The sequence below is a fragment of the Hemicordylus capensis genome, chromosome 5 (assembly GCF_027244095.1).
Source record: "Hemicordylus capensis ecotype Gifberg chromosome 5, rHemCap1.1.pri, whole genome shotgun sequence".
Taxonomy (NCBI): domain Eukaryota; kingdom Metazoa; phylum Chordata; class Lepidosauria; order Squamata; family Cordylidae; genus Hemicordylus; species Hemicordylus capensis.
The window spans coordinates 11758476-11771393 of record NC_069661.1 but is presented as its reverse complement, the minus strand read 5'-3'; the positions used below and the strand labels follow the sequence as shown (position 1 = coordinate 11771393).

The 12918-nt window shown below is 48.5% G+C and overlaps 1 protein-coding gene across 4 annotated transcripts in view; it reads right to left on the bottom strand.

Annotated features, from left to right (window-relative positions):
• The window catches only part of ADAMTS3 (ADAM metallopeptidase with thrombospondin type 1 motif 3), a 175210-nt gene that overhangs the window by 112376 nt on the left and 49916 nt on the right, over nt 1-12918 (bottom strand). The window contains exon 1 of one of the 4 annotated variants that reach the window (XM_053256806.1): nt 10847-10970. The exons of the other annotated variants lie outside the window; for them this stretch is intronic. Within the exon in view, the coding sequence (XP_053112781.1) occupies nt 10847-10915 (69 nt within the window). The 5' untranslated portion in view covers nt 10916-10970. Of the gene's footprint in view, nt 1-10846; nt 10971-12918 lie in introns of those variants that run through there. 4 annotated transcript variants of the gene reach the window in all.

The window sequence follows — 12918 nt, the reverse complement described above, 5'->3', positions numbered from 1 at the left end:
TCACTCTGAAATTGGGGTGGCAGCCTCCACCCATTAGACACTACCACCCCACCCCACTCTTTTTGCCCAGATCCCACGCTATGCCCCCGATCTGCCCCGAAGACACTAAAATTTCAAAAATTTCCCCAAAATCAGCCCTTTGCCCAATTCTCCTGAAATTTGGGTGGTAGCCTCCAACCATTGGGCACTACCACCCCACCCCACTATTTTGCCCCGGGACCCATTTTTCTTACCTGAATCGATTCGGATTTTGATTTAATCCGAATCCGAACCGAATCAGGGGTGATTCGGGTAGCCCAGATTCGGGCACAGAACAGAACGGGGGTGATTCGGTTTGGGTCCTGAACCGAATCACCGAAAACCCGAATTGCACACCCCTAGAATATACATAGGAAGCTGTCATATACTGAGTCAGACCATTGGTCTATCTAGCTCAGTATTGTCTTCACAGACTGGCAGCAGCTTCTCCAAGATTGCAGGCAGGAATCTCTCTCAGCCTTATCTTGGAGATGCTGCCAGGGAGGGAACTTGGAACCTCAGATGCTCTTCCCAGAGTGGCTCCATCCCCTAAGGGGAATATCTTGCAGTGCTCACCCATGTAGTCTCCCATTCAAATGTAAACCAGGGGGGCCCTGCTTAGCAAATGGGACAAGACATGCTTGCTACCACAAGACCACCTCTCCTAGGATCCAGACAAATAGGAATACAAGCCACCACACATGGACTCACCTGCAAGATTGGGGCAGGGCCATGAGAGGTGGGTTGAGAGGGCAGGAATGGCCTGGGGTCATTTATAGGCCACAGGGCATCCAGAAGAGGGCACTGGAGGAAGCCAAGAGAGACCCAGCCATGGCCCTGCAGAGGGAAAGAGCTCACTGACTGAGATGCAGCAGCTGGAGGGACACCGTGTCCATGTGAGAGAGGACAACCAGGGCCATGAGGTAACATGTTCTGGTACTCACCACTTTGGGAGCGACAACAACTTCCAAAAGCTAGTCTGTAACTGTTACACACCCAAAACAATGTCACAACTTCACTGGAATTGTGACTCTTCTGTTTCATTGGATACCCACCCATGACGTATTTGACCTGGTACGATGTTGAATCCCCCTCCTGGAATGAGGAACCCAAAATCCATTTGGCCCAATATTAAGGCCGTTCTCACAACCAGCCCTACCTGAGGACAGGGCTAGCCCAGGAAGGGCTGGTTGTGCAAAGTCCCAGGATCACTCCTGATCCTGCTGCTCCTTCCCCTGGGAAGCCCGAGGTGAGCTGGTGGCAGCAAGCATGACTTCTCCCATTAGCTAAGCAGGGTCCACCCTGGTTGCATTTGAATGGGAGACCACATGTGAGCACTGTAGGATATTCGCCTCAGGGGATGGAGCCGCTCTGGGAAAAGCATCTAGGTTCCAAGTTCCCTCCCTGGCCTCTCCAAGGTAGGGCTGAGAGAGATTCCTGCCTACAACCTTGGAGAAGCCACTGCCAGTCTGTGTAGACAATACTGAGTTAGATAGACTGCCTGACTCAGTATATAGCACCTTCCTATGTTCCTAAGCTTCTGAACCCAGGCTTATAGTGAGGTAGGCAGACAAGTGTGTGCCTCCTACCTCACTCATTGGTCATGTAGATCAGGGATCCTCAACGTTAGGCCCCCAGATGTTACTGGACTTCAACTCCCATAATCCCCAAACAAAGGCCACTGGGGCTTGGGATTATGGGAGTTGAAGTCCACTAACATCTGGGGGCCCAACATTGAGGATCCCTGATGTAGGTCATTGGGCTGCCAACAGACATCTTTACCAGTGTGTGTGTGTGTGTGTGTGTGTGTGTGTGTGTGTAGGAGCAGCCCAGCAGCAGGCAATGTTCCTAATGTACCACAGTGCTCGTGCGGTGCATTGTGGGATGCCTGATGGCCCGGCTTCCTTCCCTCCACCTCCCAATTGTTGTGCAACTCACCACCACACAGCTCGTCTGGGTGTGCGGGTGGCAGAGCCCTGTTCAAGCTCTGGTCATGTGGGGGAAGACAGGTAGGCCTTCCCACAAACTCCCCCCCCCCGCCGCCCGGTTTGGTCACGTGAATGACCTTGTTGTGTGTTTGGGCCACAGGTGGCTTCCAAGGGCCTCAGGCAGGAGTCTTTTCTATGGCTTGCTACCTTATCGTTTAAGCTGGCAACTGAACGGGGACCTTCGGCATGCAAAGCAAATGCTCTGTTCTTGAGCTGCGCCTCCCCCTCTTCCCAGTTGAAGCAGCAAGCGCCTACCACCCATTGAGAAAGAAAAACACACTTTGTAAGATCCTTTTGGGGAAAACGGGGCCAAAAGAGATCTTGCACAATCCCAGTTCATTTAGTCGTATTAGAACTTTCCTGGAAGGTTGCCACTTTGGGGGCTCCTGTGAGCCTGACGGAAGCTCAGAACAAGCTGTGTGGCAAATCAGCTGTTATGCACCAGCCTTTCAGCTGCAGCAGCAGAGACCCTGCCTCAATCTAAACTAATAAAATTACACAATCCTCAGCATTAAGCTTCACGCACTGTGGTGCTATTAATTAAGGAAAACCGTCTGCTGCTCTGCTGCAAGGCTGGCTCAGGGGGAGGGTCAATGTTTGATTATATTCACCCACTATGCAAACCACAAATACAATATTTAGATAGCGATTCATTATGGGAGGGGACTTGCTTGGGGAATTACAGCATGAAACAGGAGATGCTACGAAAAAGGTCCAAAGAGTACAAATGAACACTGCAGCCTGAACACTGCAATGGACACGGCAGCTTCTAGGGATGTGCACGAATCGATTCGGCACGTCCAGTACAGACATGCCGAATCGTTTGGGCAGGGAACGGTACATTTAAGCATGTGTAAACCAGGTCCTTGTCTGCTTTTCTGGGCACGCCACTGCACTGCTCAGAAGTCCACGCATGGCCACATGGTTTCACCAGCAACACCATGCTGACCACAGACATGGCCGCCACCCGTGGGCTGCTGGGTGAAGCCCTGCGGCCGTGGGCAGACTTCTGAATGGGGCTGTGGAAGAGCAGTTAAAGACCTTCCTTACGCATGCTTAAAGGTACCACTTCCCAACCCTCCGAAACATCTGTGCATATCCCTAGTAGCTTGAGTTTATATCGGGGTTGCCGCTCCAGCTGATGTCGCAGCACAAGTCGCAACATCCCCAGTCACAATATTGGGACTTGTCGTGCAACTGCAGCCAGAGGCAACTTAATTCATGTTGTCCACCCCTACTCTAAGGAAAACAATGCATTTACTTTGCACTGAGACAACTTAATTCAAGACCATCTCAGCACTTTCTACCTATGGGAGGAGAGCTGGTCTTGTGAGAGCAGGCACGAATTGCCCTTTGCTAAGCAGGATCCCCCCTGGTTTGCATTTGAATTGGAGACTACATGTGTGAGCATTGTAAGCAATTAGGGGCTGTTCTAGGGGGGAAACCTGCATGATTGTGTGCAGAAGGTTCCAAGTTCCCTCCTGGGCATCTCCTACATAGGGCAGGGAGAGACTCCTGCCTGCAACCCTGGAGAAGCTGCTGCTGCCAATCTGTGTAGACAATACTGAGCTAGATGGACCAATGGTCTGACTCAGTATAAGGTAGCTTCCTATGTTCCTATCTCCATTTCATTCTCTCTTCAGTGGAATTCTGTCTTTCTTCCACTGCAATCGATTTTTTGCAATCTTAGAGCATGAAAAGAGTTTGGCTGGAGCAGAGCAAAGTTCATCTAATCCGGGTTTTCACAATGGCCAACCAGAAGTCTCCAAGAAGCCCACAAACAAGATTTGAAAGCAATAGCTCTCTCCAACTGTTGTGCCTCAGTAACTGGTATTCTGTAGCATACTCCTTCTGAACCTAAAGGTTCTAAGGAGACATCATGGGTAGTCATATCCTCTAAGAATTTGTCTAGTTCCCGTTAAAAGCTATCTAAAACTAAATGTCATCACCACATCCTGTGTCAGTCAGTTCCACAAGTTGACTGTGCATTGTGTGAAGAAGGATTTCCTTTTTTCTGTCCAGAATCTTTTGGGCTTTCTCTCCAACCCAGGTCATTCACCCTCAGAGCAGCTTTGGACATTAAGGCACTGGATGTCAAAGAGGCTGGCCTAGGCATCTGAAATGAATGTTGTGCAAGTTATTCCCATATACAGAGCTTCTGTAATCTCTGCTTGTGCTCCACTGTGCTATCCAAAGCCATCCACTGTCCTGTTTTATTATTATAAAGATTGCAAAATTATATGCTAATGACTTCTGCTTCCCACAAATGCACAAAATTCAGAATCTGCAACATTATTATTTTGCAATATACATTTGTTGTTGTTTCACAGTATTGCATTGTTCTGTGTAAATGTTCACAGTTGCTGTTGTGAGCAGCTTTGGTTTGCTACTTTGGAAGGAAAGTAAGAATAAAAGTGTTTTGAAACAGCATAAAAAATAAAATAAATTTGAAGGCAAATTTTAAAATTTGCATGTATTCGCATGCTTTAGACTATTTACACAGTGGAAGAGAGGCTCTCTTCCCCTAAATGTGGACCTATCTGGTCAATCTTTTTCTAATGGAAAGCCTGGTGGTGCTTATTTTACTTTGTATATCAGCATTATTCTTCACCAGCTGTACAAAGTTAGGGTCTTCTAAGTTCCACAGTTTCTGAAGAAAAAGTTACAAATACTCATCTTTGTTGATCAAGCATTTCTGTTATGTTTTCTTTGACAGTTAATGTTTGATTAAACCTATGGACATTTCTTTAAATGTTGCCTCTCCCCCAAAAAAGAAATCTCCCTCACTTTTGCAAAAAGTAATCTTAATGTGATTGTATCAAATTGCATCACTATTTCTTTTCTGCAACGTTTATGCATGTGAGTGTCAGTAAAACACAGCCCAGAAGAAACCTGCTACTGTTAGACATGTGATTGCATCAAGAGCATTGTTTTGCATTGTTTTCAACTCACATGTGTGAATATCAAGTGGGAGGGAGATATAAACGCACTCAAAGACCTGAAAACTGCAGCAAGCTTTATAGTACACTATCTAATTTTGGAATTAATTTTAGAAAATGTCCTTGTGAAAACAGAGTTCAGGAGGAGAGGAATGCAGGACAGAGTGAATCAGAGACACAACAAAAGAACATAAATGTGGAATATTCGCTCATCTCTGGGTATCAAAGGAACATAGAAAGCTGCCTTATACCGAGTCAGACCATTGGTCCATCTAATTCAGTATTGTCTACTTAGACTGGCAGCAGCTCTCCAAGGCTTCAGGCAGGTGTCTCTCCCAGCCCTTCCTGAAGATACCACGGAGTGAACCTGGGACCTTCTGCACGATAAGCAAATGCTCTTCCACTGAGATATGACCCCAGTATCTGACAGCAGGCAGTGCTTATATGTAGTCTCCCATCTAAATGCAAACTAGGATGGATCTTGCTTAGCAATGGGGACAATTCAAGGAACTTGCCTAGGGAGCAAGAGACTGCTTGTTCGAATCCCCGCTGGTATGTTTCCCAGACTATGGGAAATACCTATATTGGGCAGCAGTGATACAGGAAGATGCTGAAAGGCATCATCTCACACTGTGCAGGAGATGGCAATGCTAAACCCCTCCTGTATTCTACCAAAGACAGCCACATGGTTCTGTGGTCGCCAGGAGTTGACACTGAGTGGACGGCACAACTTTACTTTACTGCAAGACCAGCTCTCCTCCCCAAACAAAACACACAGAGCTTTGGACAATCGCAGGCAGCTGATGGAAGCCTCCTTTGCCCTAAACTAACTATAACTCCCACAGAAAAGGATCAAGAGTTCTGTGTTCCATCGGCTTAATATCCAAGCGCCAGCCAAGCAGACAGCACAGCTCTGCCAAGGCAAACACAGGCGACCTGGCTGAAAGGAGGTGTGCACGGGGGCGGCGGGGGGGTGCTGGGTGGGAGAGGGGATGCAGTTTGCAGAGACAAACCTCCAGTCTTTAAGTTCTTAAAGAGTAGGCATATAAACGTGCTTTTATAGGAGCGGTGCACACTTTCGAGTGCAAAAGAGACACTGCCACCTTTCACCCACTCTGTTGGCTTAAGGTGTGTTCAGGTCAGTGACTGTGCAAAACCTGCGTCACGAAATACCTGCCACTCGCTTTTTTAAGCCCAGAGACGAAAACCATTCAGAGCCACGCTGAACACTGGCTGATTTCACTGGAGGAAAAATAAAAGCCAAGAGGAGGAGGTAACGATGCCCACACCACATTTCCCTCTGCCCATCCCCATCAAAACGGAGCTACAGGAGGCTGATTGTGGGTTTCCTAATTCCATCGCTAAGGGGCTGGGCCCTTTGGTGGATCTTGAGGGTGAGGAAGGAAGGAAGGAAGGAAGGAAGGAAAGAAGGAAGGAAGGGGAGAGAGGGGTGGGTAGGTGGCTCACTTCAATGCCTTCCACAATCCAAGATGTGGAAGCTTCTCCATGTAACACATTACAGAAATATCAGGAATGTTTAAAGGCTGTATAGCCCTAAATAGCCTGAAACCAGGTTATCATCAGCCATCCAGAGCCGGCTTAAGGCAGTGGCCAAAATGGCCCTGGCCAAGGGCGCAGAGGTTTAATGGGCACCCAAAAGAGCCACAGCATGCCCACAGCCAGGGTGCCCATTTGTTCTCTCCTGCACCCAGCTGGCTGGGAGTGCACCCTCCTCTTCTCCCCGGCCAGTATTGCAATGAAACGCTGACTGGGGGGGGGATGGGGGAGGTCCGAATGGACCCTCTCCTGGGCAGTGGCACTGCGCCCTGAATCTGACGTCAGATGCAGGGGGTGGGGCCAGTACCGAGGATAGGACCCACCAGCTCCTCAGCGCTTCCCAGTCCGTTGTTCATGGAATTGCTGACCGGGAGCTGCTCCCCCCTCCCTGCCTCCTCAGGAGGCAGGGAAAGCAGCTCGCAGTCAGTGATTCCATGAACCACCAACTGGAAAGCGCTGAGGAGCTGGCAGGCCCTGTCCCCAGTACTGGCCCCGCCCCCTGCATCTGACATCAAGTGCAGAGGGTGGGGCTTGTGGGTGTGCATACTTTGCACGCACATTTAAAAATTCAAGGCACGGGGGACTATTTTGGCCAAGGGCACCACAACCCCTTGAGCTAGCACTGCAGCCATCTTCACTATTTTTCAAGTGGATGTCACACTCCTCTCCGGGGCGGGTGACTTCCATGCCTGGGCCAGGGACCTTTGAGGCAGGTGGCCCCAGAGAATGATCGGCACTGGGGCCTTGGCCTCAGAAAGGGAGCTTGTTACGTCCACAAGCCTCCCTCGCTCTCTTACTGCCGAGTGCCAGCTCTTCCAGGGGTCATAGGGCTCCACTGCCTGCGAGCCCTCCTACCAGTCTGGCCCCTCATCACGGGCCACCTGCCTTTCATAAAGCCCCCAGCAGACAGGGGAGTCCTCACGAAATCCCAGCCTTGGCCGAGACCTCAGCCCAAAGTCCCACGAGACTTCCCCAAGGTCTCGGGAGACGTCTGCAAAGTCCATGCCAGTCCCGGCAGTCTCCCGCACAGGCCAGCCCAAGAGGCCATGGATGGGTGCTCCGCCATCGCCGGTCGCAGCTGGGGTGAGCGACTTTGGGAGAGGCTCCCTGTGGCCGCGATCGGTCGGTGGCGTTTCCCAGCCCTTCCCCGCTTCCCCGCAGCTCCCTCGCAGCGGGGGCCACTTTAGCAGGAAACCCTTCAGTGTGATGGCCATTTCCCACTGTGCTGACCTCCGCATGGTACTGTACTGCACTGTTCTCAGTGCTCGGAGGGCACTTTAAGAGAGACAGAGCCCTCGCTTAAGCGCTCTATGGGGAAAGTGCTAAGAAAGGCTACACTTCCCAGCACTCTGTGCATGCTTTCCAAGGTGGTGCAGGGGCTCCAGAGGGCTCTGTTTTCCTTAAAGGAGCACCCCCCCCTGGTGCTGGGCAAAGCAGAGCACAGCATAATGGAAATGGCCATCTCCACATGGGACTGTGCAGAATATTCTGCTTTAGCCAAAGCATCACACAGGCTCAATGAACAAGTGAGGTGTGTGGCCAAGATGGCGACCAGCTAGCAGCACAATCCACAAGCTCCAGCACTAAAATCGGACTTTTTCTCCACTGGAGCTGAAATCCAGAACTTGCACAAACTACAGTCATGGCTAATCAAAGGGGGAAAAGAAGCAGAAACAGCTCAAGCACCCATAAATCAGCCAGAGGAAAGTAATCTATTCCTTTCTCCCCACCACAAACCAAGTGAAGCCATGAGTACCTCCCCGGCTATCCCAATTAAGACTAGATCTATGGCCGCACCCCAGAAGGACACTGCTGCTAGGGAGTCTGCCTCTCATCTGGCAGCCATTTCACCACCTAAGATCTCGGGCCCAAAAAATCCCCTGGAACAGAGGGCCAAGAGATACAACAGATGTGCCCCTCCCCCCACCCCCTCCCCAATGTTCCGACTAACTTTTTTCACCAGTGAGTGGAAAGAGGTTGGTTTTGGGTGCCAGTGTGTCAATGCAGTGTGTGCACATATGCATTATGATGTGCCACTATAGATACAACACACACACACACACACACACACAGAAGTGTATTTTACAATTCTCCTCTATTTATAAAATTATAATATAAAATAATATTTATTCTATTTGTAAAATTGGATTTATAGCTTAATAGTGCCAAATTAAGTGTGCTAGCTTTTTAAGTTGAAGCCGAGCTCTTAAAATTCCATCAAGAATTTTGCTTGCTCTACTCTATTATCTTCTCTGCCACTTATCAAAATTTGATAATTCTCGGGGAATTGTGCTAGTAGATTCCCACAGTAGACAAGATCTGGAATAACCGAGATCATTATTGAATGTTGAAAAATCTGCTGAGAGCAATAATAGTTAAAAATATGATATACCAGATTTTTTTTCCTGGGGAAAAAATATTTTCTGAAAAAGAAAAGTGACTCTTATTAAAGACTCAGGTTTAAGTAATGAAAACAGCTATGGTTATATTTCCCAGTTAATTAATTGAAGACTTTTGTTCTGTATGTGAACCAGTTATTCCAGATCTTGGCTACTCAGGGAATTTAGCACAATTCCCCGAGAATTACCAAATTTTGATAGTGGCAGAGAAGATAATAGAGTAGAGTCAGCAGGAGCTGCACTTAGTAGGTATGGTTCTGCTAAGACAGGTCAAAACCAATCACCATATCAAGACACTACTTTCTGAAAAGCTCAGACGGGGGGGGGGGGAATTGTCTTTATGGAACTTTAATAGCTCAGCTTCAACTCCCAAACGACATCATGTCCTTACCCTCCACTCATTCCATTCACTCCGAAAGCCTCCCTCGTTCTCTCATTCCTCCTCACACTTGGCAGGGGCTGAGGAAGGAAGGAGCAGAAGGTCCCATTAGTCTTCCCTTCTAGGCATGCCACTGGCACACTGCACCGCAGGAGGGGAGAAAGGAAGGGGAAAGGCAGCTCCCCTCAGAGCAACACGGGGAAAAGTAAGATGTGGCTTGCAGTGGGGACAAGATTAAGTTCCCCTTTTCCCCTCCACCTGCATGCCACCTGCTGCGCAACTGGGAAAAGTGAAAAGGAAGGAGTGGCACAGCATGTTGCAGTGTGGCGGGCAGGGGAAAGGAGGGAGCAGCTCTGAGGCTTGAGGGCCAGGAGAAGGAACTCTGCAGGAACTTGACACCTAATAGGCTCTTGCCTAGGGAAATGGCATAGATACACCCTGATGTTACTATCAAGGCAAACATACACCGATCTCCATATTAAGTAGGGGTCTTGCCGTGGCCAGAGCGGGAGATCGGTTCTCTTGCTTGCACGAGAGAACCAATTTTCCTGCTCTGGCCATGGCAATTGCTACTGCAGTGGTGGTAGCGGGGACCAGGAGGCAGTGGGGAGGGACAGGAAAAGGCATCACAAGAATCAGGAGGGATGAGCAGCAGTGTGATGAGACTGCATGGCTTCTTTAAAAAGCTGTGCGGGGGGTGGGGCTGGAATTTTCTGCACGTGAGGGCATGCACCTTAGAGAGAACACAGGCCCCCACCCCCGTGAACTAGTCTTGTGGTCGTAAGCATGAATTGTCCATTTTGCTAAGAAAGGTCAGCCCTGGTTTGCATTTGAATGGGAGACCACATGCGTAAGCACAGTAAGATATTCCCCTTAGGGGGTCTGGGAAGTGCATCCGCATGCTTGCATGCAGAAGATTCCAAGTTCCCTCCCTGGTATGTCCAAGATAAGGCGGAGAGACACCCCTGCCTGCAACCTTGGAGAAGCCACACTGCCAGTCTGTGTAGAAAATACTGAGCCAGATGGACCAATGGTCTGACTTAGTATACGACAGCTTCCTATGTTCCTATGAACCCTTTCCAAAATTTCTCGGTGATGCTTCTTTTCTTACTGCAGAAACCATAATTAAAATAATGCAACACCTAAACACAATTACAATCAAAATAGATATGTTCAGGCACTCCTTTGATGCATTTGTAGCAGCACACAGCAACCGAGGGGAGAAAAGCCCAATTAAAACAGCTTCTGACAACCTCCAGGTAGCTTCTTCAGCTATGGATGGGACTTCTGTCAAAACGGCACACAAGACACATGAAGAGCTGAGAAAATCAACCTCACAGGTACTTCAAAACTCCTTCTTGGAGTACCTTGGGTACCTCTTTGCAGGTACTTCAAAACTCCCAGGTGCTGTTACAAATAGCACTGAACTACATTAATGAATGGAGATGGACAAACTGCAAAATATTAACTCCCTAGGCTCACTCTAAATTGTCACCCTAGATTTATTGACGTGGATTCAATCCAATTTCTGCCCAGTTGCTCTAAGAACAAGAGGATTTTGCTCACCTTCAGACAAGCCACTCTTCCTCTAAAACTTATTCTGATGGGAGGGGACCTCCTCCATAAATATAACATAAGAACTAGCAAAGTTTTTAAGGATCATATCATATGCCCATTACTTGCAGGGAAAGCCAAAACAGTTCCCTCACTAAATAACCTTGCTAATAAGGCTGCCAAGGAAATGAATCCTGACCTCAGCAACCATCTTATCAACAGCTCTGCTGAATTTCAGCAGCTGCAACAAATTAACCCCTTACAGCCTGGAGCAAGTGAGGATCATAGGTTCATACATATGGACCCTGCTGAACACCAAGATCAACCGCAAGCCCAAGTGTGATCTCTTCTCCCTCTCAGACTCCAAACTCACAGAGAGTGGCATGGATATACACCATCCTCATGGAACTCCTGAAAGATCCAATAGTGCCACTGTTGGTGTCCCCACCATCCCAAGTCCTAAGGCAGCAGCCATTCCCAGACCAAAGAGAAAGCTGCCAGTCCACTCCTACAACTTCAACTCCAACTCTAACTATGACTTGGACTCAAAGGAAAGTGACAGTGAAAACACAGCAGTCTCCATCGAGACCCACCCTATAGCACTAGCCTACCTGAAAGATGAGATGACCACCAAACCTGTCCAGCCCCCATATACAATACCTCCATGCATGCCTCTTCCCAACGCTGAAGAGTTGCAGGCAAACACAGTAACCCCAAAGAAAGAGGGGTCCTGTAACACATGCACCAGTCAAAGAGCTGCAAATGCCACACTCAAGCCTAGAGGGCATAAGGAGAGGAGAAGTAGGTTTGCTTTCTTCCCCACTGCCACAGGACACCGATACTGCAACTCTAAAGGAAAGAGACCCCACATCACCCACACAACCCCAAGAGCTGCAGCCGCTGCACACACTGGAACTACTTGTCCCAGAAATATTCCCCGACAATCCACAGGCTCACTAACAAATGGGACCATGTGCCCAGGGCTACAATCATCGTCTTCAGCAGCAGCCACCCAACAAGCCACCTGAAACATTGACAGAATTACAAGAGCAGCTGCTGCTCAAAGTAGCCCCAAGAACGCCACTGGACCAATCGTACCAGAAATCACCTGAGAAATTTCGCCCCCTGACCATGTGGCCCTGGCCAATACAACCACAGACTGACATGCAACAGACCACCATAAAGTCTCCCTGCTGACCTGGAATGTGGCAGGTTGGCACTCCAGCTGCAGGGTTGCCTCGTTCATAGGCTCTGTCTCCAAATATGACATCATAATAGTGCAGGAAACCTGGACATCTGAAGTCCTAATTCTTATCAGCTTCAGCTCACACTCACTAGGAGTAGTAGCAAGCATGACTTCATTCATTCATTTGATTTATATACCACCCTACCAAAATAGCTCAGGGCAGTTTACAACAGGATAAAAACAATTAAAACCAGTTCACAATTAAAATCAAAACTATAAAAACAGAATAAAACCAATTAAACATTCAAACAGCTAAAAACCCTGGAAAACCAGGGCACCCATTTAAAACAATTTAAAACAGTTTGCAGCAGTTTAAAAACCCTGGAAGGCCAGGCCAAACAAATAGGTTTTAAGGGCTCTCCAGGAAGACAGTAATGAACTCAAATTATGGATTCCTGCCAGGAGTGCATTCCATAGCCCAGGAGCAGCTACAGAGAAGGCCTGCCTCTGAGTCACCACCAGATGAATCAGTGGTAACTGGAGACGGACCTCCTCAGATGACCTTAACATGCAGTGTGGATCATATAGAAGAGGGCACTCTCTAAGATAACTCGGACCTAAGCCATTCAGGGCTTTAAAGGTAATAATCAGCACTTTGTATTTTGCCCGAAAACATTTCGGCAGCCAGTGTAACTGACAGGCATATGACAGGCATAATATGGTCTCTCCGGGTTGCCCCAGAGACCTATCTGGCTACCGCATTTTGAACTAACTGAAGTTTCCGAACCACAAACAAAGGCAGCCCCACGTAGAGCGCATTGCAGTAGTCAAGCCGGGACTTGTCCCCTTTGCTAAGCAGAGTCCACCCTGCTTGCATATGAAAGGTAGACTAGAAGTG